The 19,594-nt window shown below is 45.4% G+C and overlaps 1 protein-coding gene across 1 annotated transcript in view; it reads right to left on the bottom strand.

Annotated features, from left to right (window-relative positions):
• Positions 1–16,002: 16,002 nt before the first annotated feature.
• The window catches only part of GARS1 (glycyl-tRNA synthetase 1), a 50,966-nt gene continuing 47,374 nt past the window's right edge, over positions 16,003–19,594 (bottom strand). The window contains exons 15-17 of the mRNA XM_064290113.1: positions 18,704–18,797; positions 17,637–17,827; positions 16,003–16,311 (exon numbers count right to left, since the gene is read on the bottom strand). Coding sequence (XP_064146183.1) covers positions 16,186–16,311; positions 17,637–17,827; positions 18,704–18,797 — 411 coding nt within the window. The 3' untranslated portion in view covers positions 16,003–16,185. The remainder of the gene's footprint in view (positions 16,312–17,636; positions 17,828–18,703; positions 18,798–19,594) is intronic.

Here is a 19,594-nt window from a genome sequence, read left to right as displayed (position 1 = left end):
ATAACAACATCACTCAGTTCTCTGAACTTCTGAGATGTATGCCAAAATTCGCACAGTGATCAGTCTTCAAATGATTTATCTGCTGGTCACTCAATTAAGTCTTGTTTAATTTTGGCTGAAAAAATGAATTTTGAAAACCATCAGATTTACAAAAGATTTTGCTACTGTGGTCCTTAGCTCATTCTCTTCCTTGCCACCTGGGTATTAGACTGTGCTGTGTTCGGCCAGGAGGATTTGAGTGCTGGGCAGTGCACCAGATAAGGTTGGGTTCAAGCCACACTTTTCTTCTGTCAAGTGGGAGGGGGTTGAGGCGCCCGGGCTTTGTGCTTTCTCAGGAGACAGAACTTGAGCGCATCTTGGAAAGTCTTCCTGTGCACCCAGAGCCATGATGGCCATGTCCATTAGCATCATCTAGGGGTTCTTGTACAGCGAGGAGCTGCAAATGGCTTGGTCCCAAGAGGCCACTTGGAGAGCCGCGCTCTCCAGGAGAGAGAGACTGCGTGCTCATCAGCACAGATATGCAGAACTCAGCCTCTCAAATCCCCTCGCCAGTCCTCGCCCCCATCATCACAGCTCCTCGTCTGCAGTCCTCAGCTCATTATCTCTCCACTCAGCTCCCTGGAGGGGCCAAGGGCCTATGCTCTCTGCTCAGAGGCCATGGCCGCCCAAAGTGCGCGAAGTGCTGCCAAAATGGCTAACCTTGTTCAGCAGGCAGAGTGGGGCCTGCTCTCTCTCCAATTCAGAGGAGGCAAGACTGATCTCCCCCACTTGAGACTCCTCATTGGTCTCACCCTGACCCTGTGACTCCTCATTACTCAGCCTCCTAGTTATGGCCCCTGCTGAGCTCCAGCCTTGAAATGCCACCAGAGCTATTAGGCTATTTCCCTCAAATCCCCACTCGTTAACCTCCTTGGGCACCTATTCCTCAAAGCCAAGTCAGTCCTCATTAACCTCTGCTCCAGCGTTGGCAGACCCAAGCTGAGCTGGCCTCCCTGGAAAATAGCCTCATTAGCCGACTCTCCTTTTAGCAGATAAAATCCCAGTACCAAACCTGGAAAGCCCTTAGGCTCTCCCTTTTAACCTTTTCACCCACCCTGATAAAGCTGGGGAGACTCAAGCCCATGAGGGCATTCCTCACACTAGCCTCCTGGCCCCACTCCTAGTGATAGGTCTCAGACACTCCTGACCCAGCACTGGTCTGAGCTCCTGGCCCATCATCCAAATGCCCGCCAGAGAGGGAGATGGCAAGTGACGTGGGAAGGGGCGGCATGGTGGCAGAAGTGGCAGAGGATGGAACACCTGGGGGTGGGAAGTGAACGTGAGGATGGATGCCACTCTCCTCCCAGGGGTCCCTGTTGGGAGGCCCTATGGGGGAGGTGCTACCTGAAGGACTGAAGCCTCAAGACCCCTCTTTTCCTACAGCAGAAAAGAAGATGAACATAGGTGGACTTAAGACACAGAAACTGACCTCCAACACAGACTTCCGTGGAGGTGGAGAGGTTCACAGACACTCTTAGGTCACAGAGGTAGGCCCAGATGGACACAGACACATGTGCGAGAACATGGGTGGAGAGGCCCCTAGGAACACACAAAGGCCAACCCAGAGATGCAGACACACACATAGCCACCCTTCATTCATTCTGCACTTATTGAGCACCACTGAGTGCCAGGTATGGAGATAACAACAGGAAGAAGACAAGGTTCCTGTTTTAAGAAACTCCAAATCTAGTTGAGAAGCAGCAACTCCCCAAACAGTATAATACCAGGTATGGGCAGAAACAAGGATATGGGCCTCCACGTGTCTCCCTGGGCGAGTCTCTGGGTATTCACATCTGTGTGTAATGGTAGGGAGAAGACTGCAGCTGGCATGTGTCCTCAGCCTCCCTGCTTTCTCCACATCTCCTAGCTCATGCCCATGCCCAAGCCTGGCTGTGTATTAGAATCAACTGGGAATTCTAAGTAGCACAGATTTCTGAGTCCTACCTCAGACCTCCTGAAACAATCTCTGGAGGTGGGAACTCGTACACTGAACAGGCTCCAGGAGTGGTGCTCATGCAGGAGGGCCCTTGGGAAACTCTGGGGTACCAGATCTTTTGGGCTGCATCCCTTACCACCATACCCGATGCCCCCTGCACTGGGCAACTTCACCTTTCCAGGCAGGGCCATGTGCTCCTCAGGATCACACTCACCTGCTATACGTGAGATGAGGTCTGTCCTTCATCAGGCTGTGAGAGGTTGAGGGCAGGACTCAGAACTGCCAGCACCAGGACCTGGGAAATCAATTCCTTTCAGGGTCCCTCACCCAGACAAGGCTTATGGGACACAAGAACCTCAGCCGCCCTTCCCCACTTCTTTCCTGCTGCCCAACGCCCAGGCTGGAGCCTCCTGGATGGCTGCAGAGACAAACAGACCTGGGAAGACAGCAGGCTGTGGCTGCTCTGACCTTCCTGCACATCTCAGTGACCCATGGATAGACGGGAAGATGGGCAGTGAGGCAGCTGGGATGCGAAGGGGCCTGTCATAGGAGAAACAGGTAAAGAGACTGGGGCAGAGCAAACTGGAAAAGGGCAAACTCAAGGACAACTCATCCCCTTCACATGGCTAAGGCTGTCATGCTGTCATGGGCACAGACACATGGTGAGGGGGGCAGTCTATGAGGCCAGGGGAGTCCTTTTCTAGAGGGACTATCAGTTCAGAGGCAGAGAGCACAGAGGAGGTGTTTGAAGAAGCTGGACACTTCCAGCCAGAAGTACTGGCTGAGGACACGCTGTTCCCTGAGAACACATCTGAGTTTCTCATCAGAACCAACTGGGTCGCTTGTTGAAAGCTGACTTCCGAAGTCAGTATTTCCAGATTTGGGTGGGACCCAGGAATCTGCACTTTTAACCAGCTCCCCAGGTGATTCTGCCTGCAGTCAGGTGTGAAAGCCACATCTCTTGCCTTGCTCTCCACCATACACACACACACACACACACACACACACACACACACGCATGCACAAGTAATGTAGAAAGTGAGTGACCTGTCTTTCTGGAAATCTTTAAGGGAAGCAGCTGCAGCAGTAGAGGAGGCAGGTTTAAGATATGTAAATTTATTCATCAATATGCTCAGTATGGTTTCCTGCTCCACCCCTAAGCTGCCTCAAATTCTCCAGAGGAGGCTGCGCCATTTAGAGATGTTAATTAGCAGGAGAAATGGGCAGAGGGTGGGCTGAGATCACTGCCCTCTGTTGAAGAGTTTCATCTCCCGTTTTCTTGTTAGGGGATTCTTTGCTGAGGGCTGAAGCTCCCCCCAACCCCACCCCACTCCCCGCACAGAGCTGTGCCATGCCTTGCCCGTGACAGAACCTCACAGTGGCTTAGCCTCCATCTAGCAATCTTGTCCATCCTGCAGGGCCGAGTTCAACCAGCCCCTCAGCCAGGAAGCCCTCCTGCCAGAGTCAGTCTGACGGGTCCCTTGCAGGGAGAAGGGGGTCTTAGGTAGTCTCCCCTAGGCTCTGCCAGACCACCAGTGCTGGGCTCCACACTCCACAGGCAAGTGCTATACTTAGCCCCGTGCAAAAGGCTGCATCCAGGAGGACCTCTAGAAACACTTATGAATAAACTGGCCTTTCCTGAGCTGACTAAACCACAGGCTAGAGTTCAGTGCTAGGAAGACAGACCAAAGGCCCAAAGAGAAATGCCAGTCATCTATTAGCTTTGTGAGAATAAATTCACTCTCTGTACCCACCACCAAGGGTGTCCAGATGCCAGTCCTGACTGAAGGCATTCCCTCTCCACCTCACAGGCATGGCAGAAAACAGGGGTAGGAGCGCCTGCCCCACATCCTTCCAGACCCTTCTGCAGGTGTCCACAGTTGAATCCCACCCAGAGGTGCCCGTGCCTCCAGGGACCCTTACTTCTCACTGGGTGGAGGATGCAGCACGTTCTTCACCAGTTCCTTAAAGCAGGGTGGCAGACATGGTTTGCCCTGGATAGTCTACGTTTGTACCTGCTGTCCTGGTGCCATTAACAGCATCCCTGTTTGGATGATAAATTATGTGATCAACCGACTTAAACCCCACATGGGTCTGAGCCCACAGTAGGGGCCACTAACGCTGCTTGAATAAATGATAAAAACCAGATCCACAGAAAATTCTGAGTTAGCTCCTGCAGCTTGGAAAGAGAACCTGAGAAGGGACGCCCTGAGGGAGGCTAAGCTGGAGTTCCGTCTCAATATCTGCTCGGTGGACAAATGAGTGAGCAGTGGCAGGTAGGAGCTAATCATTCTAACTCCAGAAGAAAACTGTACCTCAGGCTCTGCTGTGAATATAACGAAGTCATTAATTGTGCTTCTTAATTAGCTCTGTAGGGCACCAAGTGAGGCCCTCTCTGGCTACCTGACGCCCAACCGTGATAAACAATCCAGCACCATGGATCCCCACGGAGGCCCCTCTGCCCAGAAAGGGGGAGAAATGCAAGGACTCCTCATTTTTTCCTTCCTCCCCAGTTCCATCTCCATGGCCTCTGGGGAAGGACTGTGAGGGCCCATGAGCAACCCCGCAGGTGCCTCCTTTCCTTCTTATTCTTCCTGCCCACAGCCACTGACCTCCAAGAAAAATCCATAGTCCCACTTGCCCATTCAGAGATTTCCAAGTTGTACGCTGTGGAGTCAGTGCCTCCTGTTCCTAAGCTCAGGAACACCGCCAGGCCCTCTGCTTGCAAGTCCATCTCATTCCTTGGTGAAAACACATTCTGGGCAACCCTCCAGATCGAATGTTAAGATCTTTACATATAAATGAACAAGGAGCCAATGTTGGGGGGATCCTCCATAAAGAATCTCCTTCTGGAGAAAGCTCTGGCTCTGTGACCTGCAACCAGAGATGTTAACTTTATCTGGGTAGCTGACCCCTTGGAAAATGTGATAGATCCTTCCCCCTAGAAGACAGATTTATATAAAATAGTGCATATAATTTCTTCAGGAATCCTTGAAGACTCAATTTCAAGAGCCACAGACCTCCAAATAAAATTAAAATGCTCTAATTTAGCTAATAAGTACTTCCTAACTTGGTGGTGGAGCCCTGGTGGTGCAGTGGTTAAGCACTGGGCTGCTAACCAAAAGGTCGGCAGTTAGAATCCACCAGCCACCCCTTGAAACACTATGGGACAGTTCTACTCTGTCCTATAGGGTCGCTGAGTTGGAACCACCTCAACAGCAACAGGTTTGGTTGGTTTTTAACTTGGTGGTCCTCAAGCCTGACTAGGTATTAGAATCAACTGGAAATTCTAAGCAGCACAGATTTCTGAGTCCCAGCTCAGATCTCCTGAAACAATCTCTGGAGGTAGGAACTCGTACACTGAATAGGCTCCAGGAGTGGTGATCATGCAGAAGAGCTCTTGGGAAGCTGTGGGGTACCCGACCCTTTGGGATGCATCCCTTACCACCATACCCGATGCCCCCTGCACTGGGCAACTCCACCTTTCCAGGCAGGGCCATGTGCTCCTCAGGATCACACCCACCTGCTACGTGTAAGGCTGAGGTGCCTCCTTCACCAGGCTGTGTGGGGTTGATGGCAGGGCCCTTGTCTGGTTCAGCTTAGAACTGCGAGGACCAGGACCCGGGCTATCAGTTCCTTTCAGGGTGCCTCATCCAGCCCTGGGAGCTCTTGTCCCTAAAAGGTCTTGAAGTCTTAGAGTAGCGTTTCTCTGCCTGGAAACTCTCCTCAGAATCCACAAGTTTTATAAGAGTTTTTAAATTTACTGCTTTCATTTTAGTGATAATCTTAAAAAATATTTTACCAGTCATATAATATCTTTTTCATAGTCTCAATTCAAAGACAGTTTTATAATATAAAACATTAGGTGAAATTTCTCAAACTGGGGAGTCCTGATGTATTCCAGAAGTTTCTGAGAATATAAAAAGGGCACTACAATACTAAGTTTGAGAACCTGCCTTGGTACCTAATCACCCAGTGGCGGCCGGGCTCCTGCAGAGTAGAGGCAGTGTGGCTTGAGGCAAGAGTTGGGTTACGTAGGCATATAAGGAGGTAGTCATTTTGAGGTAAGCCAGTTTTTTAATAGCAAAATACAAAATGTGGGAGCTACCCTGGAGCAGAAGATTCATTCATTAAGTCATGCAAATATTTCCTGAGCACTTACTAAGTGCTAGGCACTCCACTGGCAACGAAGATATAGGTGTGAACAAAACAGTCCCAAATCTCTGTCCTCGTGATCTTACATTCTAGTGGGGAGATTGAAAATAAACGAATAAGTAAAACATGCTAGAGCGTTTAAGTGCTAAGGCGGAAAAAGAAAGCCGAGAAGGGAATATGAAGTGCGTGCACGCACGTACGCGCGCGAGTGGAGCTGGGGTGCAACGTCGAAACTGGATAAAACATCTGGGGAAGGCCCCACTGAGGCAACTGCTGAATAATGTGGTGAAGGGACTGAGGGAGCAGAGGTGAGCACACTTGTGGGGAGCATTCCAGGTGGATGGGATAGCAAGTGCCAAGGTCCTACCTCTGAGCAGGCTAGAGCAACAGAAGAGGACAGTGTGTGCTGAGGGAGGCAGGCTGGGGCAGATCGTGCAGTGTTATTCTTGAGAAGTCACTGAGTTTTGAGGACAAATGGGACTACTTTGGTGATAAATTGACTGTAAGGGCACAAGCTGGGACCTAAGAGGCTCTTACAATTAACCAGGTGGGAGACCGTGGTGGCCTGGCCAGGGTAGTGGCCATGAAGGTGGTGAGAAGTGGTCCAATTCTGCATATCTAGTGAAGGTGAGCTGATGGCCTGAAGGTGGCTTGTGAGAGAAAGCAGAGCCAAGATTGGCATCGAAGAGTTGTCACTAAGAGGCCTGCAAGCCTGCTTCAGAATTCCTTTCAAAAAAACTGAAAATCTGGTCTCGATATTTTCCAAAAATGTTAAAAGATTTTGTTAAGCTTGTCAGTGGGTTTTTTCTTTCCCACAATTTCACTGTTTTTTTTTTTTTTTTAATCTCAGTGAAATTAACTCACACTCAGATGCAGAACAGTGGGTACTGATGAGCTAAAAAAGGTTTTAATTAGCCTAAATTGTTTTAGTTAGCATAACTGCTTTTGTACTAATTGTTGGTGATTGAGCTTTAAGACCTATCAAAGGCAGATGCTGGCTGGAAAATTCTACGGATCACTTCAGCACTAAGTCCTGAACATTAAAGAGGAGCGCAAGGCACTTCTCCCAAAGAGAGAAGAGCTTTCTCTTCCCTGCCTCAAGCTTATGAAACTCCCATTGGGATCGGGATCATGCTGTGGCTTGGGATGAAGTCTTGGAAGGTTAGAGAGGGCTGACAGAGGTAGTTTCTAGAAGACAGGACTAGAATCCAGCGTAGCCTATTTCCAGCTCAGAGGTCATCGCACCCCTCTGCTCTTCAGCAGCAAGACTGTAGCACCAGATATGATTACTCAGGGAGGCTGAAATTCCCGCCACTCACTTCCCTCACCCCACATCTGCTTTTCTAATTGTTTCACCGGGTACGTGGACAAGTCACAGGTTCTTACAAATTCATATTCTTAAAGGGAAACCCTTTTCGAGAGAGCAATGGGTTCAGCATTTCACATTGAGAGAAAGTCCACAATGGTAGGGGAAACATGAAAAGGAACAACTATTCCTCTGAAGGCCCTCCTACAGCTCAGCCTGACTGCATCATCCCCACCCACAACATGCACACCGGGCTCCTGTGGACTAGGTATCCAGTAAATATTTGCTAATTCACACGTCCCCCTTTCCCTTTGAAATCCAGTTGTACATGACCCAGGAGAGGCCTCTCCATCAAGTGTCCAGGGCTGTGGTTTTTCAGTCTCCCCTCTGGCCAGTTCAGCATAAGCTTTACTTAACACAATAGCTCACTGGGCCTCAGCACAAAACTCTACTGATGGAGAGCACCTCTCCCTCAACCCCACTCCCTCCCTCCCTTCCTCCGCCCCTCTCTTTCTTTAAATGAGGAGATAAAGTCCCTTTAATGGGAAAGGACTGTCAGTTTTAGGTTAAACGAACTGCTTGTGGTGATACTGCCCGAGTCACATTTGGACACTGCCTCCAAAGTCTGTCCTTTAGTTAATGCTTCACACAGGCAGGAAATGGCATTGGACAGGAAAACAAAAATGTTTATAGACTGTGAACTCGACCATCAACAAGTACAGCAAGGTCAGAGGCCAGGCCAAGGACAGGAGCTTCCTTCTCAACTAGATCTGATGGCAGATCCAAGGGATAAGAGGAAAAGACCTTATGCAGCTGATTCATGGATGGATACCCTGGAATCATTCAGCTCAACCACCTTTCGGAAAAGGAAACATACCCTTGAGGAAAGCAGCATAAAGATTGAGTGACTCAAGTGACAACTCAGCTCTCCGTTCTTCAGGCAGCGGCCCTACCTTACAGCCTTCTTTATGATTCCCTTAGTATTCACCACAGCACTAGATAGAGCTATCATGGGTTTATGTCCAACTGCCTGGACTCAATTCTGTCACACTTTAGAAGGGCCATGCCTTCAATTCACAATCTGGGTGTGATCAATTCTGACACATTTTAGAAGAACTATGCCTTCAATTCATAATCTGGTCAAAAGAATATTGAATGGTTTCACAAATGTTGCATAAGTAGTTTGGTAAGTCTAGGTAGCAAAGCAAACAAGACATTAAGCCAAATTAGTGGTTGAGGACAGAAACAAGAATGCATGGAGATAGAGCTATCTTTCATGTTCTCCTACTGTTCTCTCCAGTGTTAGCAACACCTTCTGAAGGAGGAGTCTCCAAACGCAGCTTCTCTTGAAGTAAATCATGGCTGACAAATTAAAAAAAAACTAACAGTGGCTGCAACAATGGGCTCAAACATAGCAATGATTTTGAGGATGGTGCACGACTGGGCAGGACTTCTTTCTGTTATACATAAGGTTGCTATGGGTCTGAGACGATTTGATGGCATCTACCAACAGCAGACTTCCTAACCTGGTTGAGAATCTGCTTTACCAACTCCAAAGTGTGAAACATGAAGGAAAGGGCTTGAGTTATAGGACAAGGGATTTAAGTTATATGTAAGTAAGCATTTCCCGATAGCGACAATTTTTAAAAATCTTTTAATAAGTGAATGGATATGGCTGAGGTGCAGTTCTGATACTGCCAAAGACAGGGGGAGCAAGTTAGTAGGCTTCTCCATCCCCTACAGACCTAGGGGCCTGTCCAGTTAGCCACAAAGTCAACTCCAACATAGGGATGAAGCTGGCCCTCAGTTGAAAACAGCCAATTTGATTTCAAGAACTCAAGCTTCTCCTACATTTCGTAAGGGAGTTATCACTGCTCCCAGAGAACATGTGAATTTCCTCATTCAAGAGGGTTGAGTACTCGGGAGCACTTCTCTTTCTGAAGGAAAGACTTTCTTAGATCCTTCAAGATACTTCTTCCTGTAGTCATTTTCATTCCTATTCACAAAAAGTAGAAACTAGCAAAACACAGATGACTGCTGTAATGATCAATCAAATCGATCTCAAATCAATGTAACCTATTCCACTTTTCTGACACCAACTTAGTAAATCAGCACTATCTTATGCTGGGTTCTCTAGAGAAGCAAAACCAGTGAAGTGTATACATACACACATATACGTAGAGAAAGAGATTTATCTCAAGGAAATGGCTCACACAGTTGTAGAGGCTGGCAAGTCCCAAGTCCATGGGTCAGATATCAGCCCGGAGACATCTGACTTATGTAGCCACAGGGGCTGGCGAACCCAAGACTGGCAGGCAATATGCCAGGCAGCTGGCTCAAGTCTCAAGAACCAGAGGTCAGATGATGACAAGCCAGATATAAGATCCAGAACAAGCAAGTGAGCTTTGCCAGAGCATCCATATACACATTGGATATAGGCCACACCCCTGAGGAAACTTCCCTTACAACTGATTGGCTGATCAAATCAGACTACATCATTGAGAATGACTACATCATTGCATAACTGCCAAACTACATCTTTACACCACTAACAAGCCACTGAGAATCATGGGCTAGCCAAGCAATTCTTCCTCGGACCCAGACCACCTGGAGCTAGGTAAGACCTCACAAGTTAAAGGGCAGTCTTTCAGATTGCTGAGTGCTCAAGACCTCAGATGCCAGCCATAAGCTCAGGAGTCCCCATGGCACCTTCACTTCTGACCTGCACTACAAATTCAGGTTTTCCCACTATCCCCTCAGAATGCAGCTGTAAGCTCAGGAGTCCCCAGGCCCCTCTCACTTCTGACCTACTGGCTCCCACTACTTCCTCACGGAACTTACAGACAGTGCTATACTTGAAATTAGTTTTATTAAAGCAAAAAGGATACAAATGAAGAGATGCATATGGTGAGGTCTGGGAGGATTCCTTACCTGGAGCTTCCATGTCCCAAAAAGTGATATGCTACCCTCTCATGTGCATTGATGTCTTTCATCAACCAGGAAGCCCTGGGAGCTTCCATGCCCAGGCCCTTTACTGCAGCCTTATTATGTATGCATGGTGGTTGATTGGATCATTGCCTCAGCCCCCCTAAGGTCAGCTGATATCATGGTTATCATGTGTCTTTCTGGCCTACCTAGGTCCCAACTGAGGCATCATTAACATAACCTGTTAGGTACGTTTGGACTGGAGCCCTCATCAAAAACACATATGAAAACACGGGAAATTCCAAGGTTTAATGGTTATCTCTCAGGAACCAAGCAAGGACAAAGGCCAATTTTTTGGGTAAGTTAAATCCCACAGCTACACAGTAGGATATGATCTGATATGATCATGTAGTCTGAACTTGGTTCAAAACTGGTTATGCCCTTACTGGCTGAGTGAACTTGAAAAGGCTCAGCTTACTTTTCCTTTTATGTAAAAGGACAATGATACTTGCATTATTGTTTAAAGGTTAAAATGAACCCAGACTGGCACATGGTAGGCACTCAACAAATGTGCCTTTCTCCCTATAAATACTGTGCTAGAGCCTCCATTGAAGTCTCTGGGGAAACGGAGCAGGTTGGGGTTATGGGGCAGAGGAGAGGAATCCACTCCCAAATACCATGCAAGGGAGGAAGAACACAGGCTGTAGAGATGCTTGAGGCTTGAGAGCACATTTATAGTCATCTCCTTGGAGCAGCACAAAAGCAATGCCAGACAAATTCGCCTTTCCTGGACACTTTGGTGCATTGACTAGGCACCTATCATCAGAAGAAACACCTCTCCATCTAGCAGATCCTACCCCACCTCCTGAGGGGTCAAGGCTCTCCACGGCTTGAGCTGAGAGGCATCTCTTATAGCAGTGGTTCTCCGAAGGGACTTTCCAAAACATACTGACGCTCAGGCTCCACCCAGGGCCCTGGTGGTACAGTGGTTAAGAGCTCAGGCTGCTAACCGTAAGGTCGGCAGTTCGAATCTACCAGCTGCTCCTTGGAAACCCTACAGGGCAGTTCTACTCTGTGCCTATAGGGTTGCTATGAGTCAGAAGTGACTTGATGACAACACGTAGGCTCCACCCTAGAGGAATTCATTAAATTGGTTTGAGGTGGTGGGCCCAAACATGAGTATTTTTTAAAGCTCAAATGATTCTAATGTGCACCCAGGGTTGAGAATGCAGTCCTAGCACTTTTACTGCTGCAGAGGTTAAAGGTAACCTGCAAGGAAGACACTTGATAAGCTGAGAGAAGAGTATATCCATCCTGGCATAAAGGAAAAAGCTCTTAGGCAGCAGGGCGGGCCCCAAGCTGCTCCTCTCAGGCAATCCTGGGTGATGCTCCCAAATGACACTCATTTCCGGAGAAAACGTTAATTCCACCCACATGGTCTTAACACAATTACTGCCCAGAGGCAGCCCAATAACTAAGAATTATTGAAGAGGCAACTAGAGGTGAATTTTGAGGCGCAGCAAAATTACTCATCCATTCACTTACTGAATCTTCAACTAAATTTCATTCTGGTGGAGAAGCCTGTCTGCTGGCCAAATGCCAAAAAGTCTTCCTTAAACACAGTGCTGGTGCAAGGCTCTGGAATATGAGCTATGTTATCAAAGCCTCTCCATCCTACCCCTGACCAAGAGGCAGAGACAAAAAAAAGTTTTTCTGACAATCCAGACCCAGTGCCATCGATTCCGACTCATAGCGACCCTATAGGACAGAGTAGAACCGCCCCATAGTTTTCAAGGAGTGCCTGGCGGATTCAAACTGCCGACCCTTTGGTTAGCAGCCATAGCACTTAACCACTACGCCACCAGGGTTTCCTTGGGACAAGTTAACTCAAATGCAGTTATACCTAGAGGTAATTTGCATTCATTTCCAGGGTATCTGATACTCTCATGAATAGATTCCACTGGCTAAGACACTGCCATTACACTGACTTTATGCTAGTTAAGGGAACAGTAATGGTCGAGAATGAATCCATTTCAAGCGATTTACTAAACAAAATAATTCTGCAAGTTCTTATCACTAAGAACTTTGGACATCTGACATTCTAATACCACTCCATGCAATTAGATTTCTGTATTTATATAATTACTTGGCAAAATTCCTTTTCTATATTATTTTGCTATTATATTTGGCAATATTAAGATTCTGGACTTGTGCAGAAGCTGGGCACAGACCAGGTCTTTAGACATCATAAACCCCACCTTATATTTGACTGGTTTTCACTGGCTAATTCTTTTCAGAAGTAGACCCCCGGTCCTTCTTCCTCATCTGTCTTAGTCTGGAAGTTCAGTAGAAACCTGTCCGCCATGGGTGACCCTGCTGGTATCTGAATACTGGTGGCATAGCTTCCAGCATCACAGCAAGACAAAAGCCCCCACAGTACGACAAACTTAGTTGTACTCATGAGGAACCTGTACACAGATCAAGAGGCAGTTGTTGCGGCAAAACAAGGGGATACTACATAGTTTAAAGTCATGAAAGGTGTGCATCAGGGTTGTATCCTTTCACCATACCTATTCAATCTGTATGCTGAGCAAATAGTTCGAGAAGCTGGACTATATGAAGAACAGGGCATCAGGATTGGTGGAAAACTCATTAACAACCTGCGTTATACCTTGCTTGCTGAAAGTGAAGAGGACTTGAAACACTTACTGATGAAGATCAAAGGCCACAGCCTTCAGTACGGATTGCACCTCAACATGAACAAAAATCCTCACAACTGGACCAACAAGCAACATCATGATAAATGGAGAAAAGATTGAAGTTGTCAAAGATTTCATTTTACTTGGATCCACAATCAACACCCATGGAAGCAGCAGTCAAGAAATCAAAAGATGCAGTGCATTGGGCAAATCTGCCGCAAAGGACCTCTTTAAAGTGTTGAAAAGCAAAGACATCACCTTGAATACCAACCCCTGATATTTTCAATTGCATTGTATGCATGCGAAAGCTGGACAATGAATAAGGGAGACAGAAGAATTGATGCCTTTGAATTGTGATGTTGGCAAAGAATATTGACTACCATGAACTGGCAAAAGAACAAACAAATCTGTCTCAGAAGTACAACCAGGGTGCTCCTTAGAAGGATGGTGAGGCTATGTCTTACATACTTTGGACATGTTGTCAGGAGAGATCAGTCCCTGGGAAAGGACATCATGCTTGGTAAAACACAGGGTCAACGAAAAAGAGGAAGACCCTCAACAAGATGGACTGACACAGTGGCTGCCACAATGGGCTCAAGCATAACAACCACCGTGGGCATGGAACAAGACCGGGCGGTGTTTCATTCTGTTGTACACAGGGTCTCTATGAGTTGGAACCAACTCAATGGCACCTAACAACAACATATTTGAATGACTGCCCAGAATTCCAAACTACGGTAAGTTTTAAAGAACATACCTGCCGTGTTCTATGTACATTCTGGGGAAACCCGTTAGAATCTGACCCTCCCTGACCACTATTTTTGAAAAGTGATGAGTAGGAATAATTTCCCTAAGAGGCAATGCATTTCTCTAGCTCAATGTCTGAGGCAGGGCTTCCAGCTGATTTGGTTGGTTTGAGCCCCTGCTGAGAATTTGAATTTCTCTAAGTTCCTTGCTGAGAATCTGCATTTCTACCCCAGATGGACTGCGTCAGAATCTATAGTTTAACAAGATCCCCAGTTGATTCTTAGGTATAACTTCCTGGGAACTTGTTAGAAATGCAAATTCTCAGCAGGTAACTTGTTAGAAATGGAAATTCTCAGCAGGAGTTCCTTTGGAGGAAGGAACTGATTTTTTTTTTTTTTTAAAAAAAAAAACTTATGGAGGCATTAACAGTAAAAGGAAATAAATAAACAGGAAGAAGTAAAGACTCCCCTCAGTGTGAGAATACTAGAATACACTCCCAGTTAAGAGCTATATGATAAGGATTTTGAGGTGAGAGGAATTCCTAGAAAATGAAAACCTGGTTTATTTAAAATCTAGTTCTTCTAATTGAATGTTTTCAAAAGCACTAGGCAGAAAAGCTCCACTATAACTTTCTACCCCAAGAGGTTTGTTCAAACATTCAAGACTATTATCCAAAGACTATTCATTGAATACTATGCACAGCACTGTGGTAGGCGTCATAGGAAATGAGATAAAAATTAGACCATCCCTGGGGGATTTTTAATTCTGCAGTCTAGAAATCACAACTTTAATGGCTCTTGATTCCAAAAACAAAGGAAAACATTGTGGAGACCACACCTCCTCAACTCCACTTTGTTTGGGAAGAAGCTGGAATAGATACTAGACCAGGTCCGAACTCTACAAATAGGTGCTCGAATTTGCACATCCCTGAATTTCATTCTTAGAAATAAACACACGTGTTCTCAGTATTCTATACACAAATACAATTGAAGTTCCTCAAACGCTGAGCCAAAAATTACTGACACTGTGACAGTTGAGAAGAACTGCAAAGTCCAAAAAGGCAGATGGGGTTCCTCTCACACCGTGATTTCCAGAGCTAGCTGTCTGTGAAGCCAAGTATAAACTGTAAAGCACATCCTACCACAGAGGGCTTCTTTCTGTCAGAGCACCACCTCTTGGAGGCTATAGAGCAAAGACATCCAGGAGGCAGACATCAGGATTAGCAGCCCTAAATCCCCACCCCCACCTTTCCCAGAAGCCATCCACCTGCTTAGAGGGGGCTGTCTCTTAAGCACAATGTATCTTTTTCTCAGAGAGTCGGAACAGTTGATTTTTTCTGAAAAAAAAAAAAAAAACAACCATTTTTCTGAGAGGAGGGCGTGTACAGATGGAGAGACTGCACCTGTGCCATCAGTTACAGGTTTAGAAACACACTGGCTGCTATAGTATTCACAGGTCTTGCCGGAGAGACACGATTTTTCTAGAATTTTTATTAAAATGTATTAAATGAGAAAAAGAGAAATGCTCTCACATTGTGTTAAAAACAAACATATTAACTATGTTTACATATTGTATGATTTCACATAGGAGCCCTGGCGGCACAGTGGTTAAAGAGCTCAGCTACTAACTGAAAGCTCGGCGGTTCCACCCACAGCTGCTCTACACGAAAAAGATGTAGCAGTCTGCTTCCATAAGATTACAGCCTTGGAAATCCTATGGGGCAGTTCTACTCTGTCCTATAGGGTCACTATGAGTCAGAATCAACTCAACGGCAGGGTTTATGATTCCATTTATACGAAATGCCCAGAAAAGGCAAAACTATACTGACAGAAAGTAGGTTAATAGTTGTTTGGGGCTGGTGTGGGAATGGGGAATTATGGTAGATAGGCATGAGATTTCTTCTTGGGAAGATGGCAATGTTCTAACATTAGACATTGAAGATGGTTGCACAACTCTAAATATACTAAACATCAATGAATGGTACACTTAAAATTGGTGAACTTTATGGTATGTAAATTATACCTCAGTAAAGCTGTTAATAAAGCATATATATATACGTGTGTGTATGTGTGTGCGTGTATATATATGTATATATATATATACAGTGTTTAACATTAAGTGCTGAGCATGTCTACCCAAACATCAGAGAAAAAGCTTTGCTGAAAATGCAGAAACACAAGCAGATGGATTACAAGTTTTGTTCAGAATTTCTTCAATTTTAATGGTGGGTTTTACATCAGACGGTACGATCAGGCAGCCACTGAGGATAAAATACAGTCCCTGGGTGCAGTCACAATGCTGTTTTTTTGTAAAGTAGGCATGATAAGAGTTATTTTTTTTTTTATTAGCACAAGTGGTCAGATGTCCCGAACCTGTCCTCATTCCTCCATTGTCTCTTTTTTACCAGTCTCTTGCCCTTCAAACAGAGGATACCTGGCCTCCACATCGGCCCACGTGATGCTGCCATTGGCCAGATTGCAGATGACCCTGGGCAGTTCAGAGACCTGGGGTAAAAGGAAAGAGAAGTCCAAGAATCAACCAACTTATTTAGGTTTAAAAGGGTATTTACCCTAAGCTCAAGAAACCTTACATGGAATCAAAATAACATTTAAATAATGACAGGTGTCCTGCACAGACTGGTCCCCACATAAGGATCCAACCTTGTTCCTCATCATTCCCACTGAAGCCTCCTTCCTTAGTTATACTCAACCCCCTCCCAGGTCTTTGCTCAGGCTCTTCTTCCTCCCCAGAACGCCTTCCAGCTCCACTGGATAACTCCATTCTTCTACAAAGCATTTCCCAACTATTCTAAATCTCCCTGTCATTGTCACTGGAAGTGATTTCATGTGTGCCAAATTTAACTCTTACAACAGGGGCCAGTCAACAAAATATGAGTGAAGGGGGCCAGCAGTTTCTCAGCCATAGCCAAATGCTGGTTGCCACACAGGAGCGGTTCTTAAACTTGAATGGGCATCACAATCATGTGGAGGCCTCACTGAAACACACTGGTACCCTCACCTCCACTTGGCTCCCCCCAGTTTCTGATTCAGAGGTCCAAGGTGGAGCCCAAGCTTTTGTTCATCTAACCAGTTCCCAGGGGATGCTGACCCCGCCGGTGTGGGGGCTGCAGTTTGAGAACTACAGCCAGATGGGCACGCAGGTCCAGAGTAGCCAGATCTGATTTTGTAAAAAAAAAAAAAAAAAAAAGCCAGAAACCTGTGACTTCTTAATTAGACCATGAACTCCTTTTACTTGTGTTTTCCCTATTATTTACTCTCTGTATCAAGCTGAGCACTTAATAGTCACTCTAAATAACTACTTGCTCAAAGTTAATAAATTAGGCAGTTGCCAATTAGTGGCTATTACCACCCTGTCTTCCCCATCTGTACTTATCTCCATTATTGGCTTCCCATGGATTAACACGGAAAAGTTTATACATACACATGTATGAACTTACATAGAAATATAAATAGACAAATGTCTAAGCCCTCAGAAGCCTGCCAATAAAATTATGGCAACGACCTCTTGGGATTATATTTCTCTTGCCCAAATAAACAAATAACTACAAAAGCAAACTGCTGGAGGATGAGCCCACAGCTATCCAAATGGCTCTACAATGTTAGAGAAGACATAATAGATATTTTCAAAATTAAACCAAGGGGATTTGAAGATCAGGCTGTGTCTGATACAAGCCTATCACAAAAATTAAAAAATAAAAATAAAAAGAAGGTAGGAAGCAGGGCATAAAAACATCAAAATCCAACTCCAGTCAGTAAGGAACCATTACACATTTCCAAGATTTAAAAAATGTCACCAAGAAGGCAGAGACCTCTGCTCTGATCTGCCGCATGGAGTCTCGGTCTCTCAGAGTTGCCGTGTGAGGGGTCTTGTTCACTGTATCAAAGTCAATGGTGATGCCGAAAGCCACACCAATCTCATCAGTCCTGGCATAACGTCTTCCGATAGACCCAGAGGAATCGTCTACTTTGTGAGAGACACCGTTCCTGGTCAGGGCTTCCGCTATGCAAAATAAATAAATTAATTAAAAATAAAATAACGGAGAAAGTCCTAATGTCATCTAACAAGCTCCGGAAACTTATAAAAGGAACTAAGACAGCAATACGCTATTGCTACAGGAGAGAAGAATCCCGAAAGTTTAATTAAGTTCCTCGCTAGAGCCCAAATCCTCGTTCACAGCTACATCTGACACAGCTGTCCCAAGTACTGATGAAGAGCCAACGCCAGGAGACCTATTCTGACTCTGCCACCTCGAGACTCATGACCCTGAGCAGCTCCATGAGCTCTTCCCATTTCCCGACTCTGAAATAAGTGGGCTGCACCAGATGACCACTAGGATCCCTTTTCAGTGCTGTGGAGTCAGTGGTTGTAGATCTACTACGGAGCTATAGTTGTCCGATTCCACGAGGGTTGCTCAGATGAAGTGGGCACCAGGGGCAACATGAGAAGTAAGTAAGTTTTAAATCTGATACTTGTGTCCTACTTTGACTCATCCAAATACATAATGCATCCTGGGCAAATATACTCTTTCTTAGAAATAGGAGCAGAGACTAAAATAAATTATTAAATATGTATTATTTTTATCAAAATAAACAATACCCAAAAACCCACTGCTGTTGAGTCGATTCCAACTCATAGTGACCCTATAGGACAGAGTAGAGCTGCCCCATCAGGTTTTCAAGGCTGCAAATCTTTACGGAAGCAGATTGCCATATCTTTCTCCCGAGGAGTGGCTGGTGGGTTCAAACCGCTGACCTTCTGGTTCGCAGCCAAGCACTTTAACCACTGCGCCACCAGGGCTCCTTGAAATAAACATTTCCTAAAATTCCATGTACTTGAGGGTGTTCACATAGAGGTTACCCAATTGGATTTGCTTACATAATTCCTTGACAAACGGCATGAACTCCTGGTTTTGGCTCAACGGAAGGACGGAACATTTGAATGGAGCTACTATAGCAGGGAAACTGAAGAACTAGATGGTTTAAAGAGAAAAAAGTCCAAATACGTTAGTTTATAAATATCTAAATTGTGACTTGTTCTGGTAATGTTCAAAACGAAAAGAGGTTAACATTCAATGGGCATCCAACCATAACTCCATAAACTTGTATCTCTCTGAACTTTAGTTCCTGCATCTATATAAGGTTGGTCTCCACCACCTGCTCTGCTTACTTCACAGGTCTGTTGATAAACGCGAATGATGTGAAAGCGTTCTGAAAGCTAATATATATACGATGGTAATTTCTTGGTATCACAAAAAGCCTTACTTCTTTCTGTAAAGACCACATGAAGAACCTCCCTACAAATCTCAAATAAAAAGTGGTACAGTCAGAAAGCAAATCCCACTCAATCTTTTAGGATATTCAACATAGAATAAAAATCTATGACCTGCAGTGACTAAGTAAAATGGACAAATTTAATTAGCTCTCAAATGTATGTCCAAAAGAAATAGCGCAGAGCAAAAAAAAAGTTCTATATACCTATACTGAAAAGTATAACCTTCTAGAACTGCTCTTCAAATAGGTTTTGGTGTTACTCATAAATAAAAGGCAAAAGATGTTCTGTGAAAGATCAGAAACCTTCTAACATCTCGGATTAGAGGTGAGAGCTGGAAGCAGTTTTTAAATAATATTTGTACAAAAAGTTTACCTGGAGGCATGAATACGGAACTCAGAATGAATTTTTCCTATAAAAATAATGAGTGACACAGGTACCAGTTTATCCTTCCAAAAGCTTAGTAAACCTTTAATGCCAAGTGATAGTGAATATTCC

This window comes from Loxodonta africana, chromosome 8, assembly GCF_030014295.1.
Source record: "Loxodonta africana isolate mLoxAfr1 chromosome 8, mLoxAfr1.hap2, whole genome shotgun sequence".
Classification (NCBI taxonomy): domain Eukaryota; kingdom Metazoa; phylum Chordata; class Mammalia; order Proboscidea; family Elephantidae; genus Loxodonta; species Loxodonta africana.
Note: the sequence above shows the minus strand (reverse complement) of the source record. Positions and strands in the feature narration are given on the sequence as shown.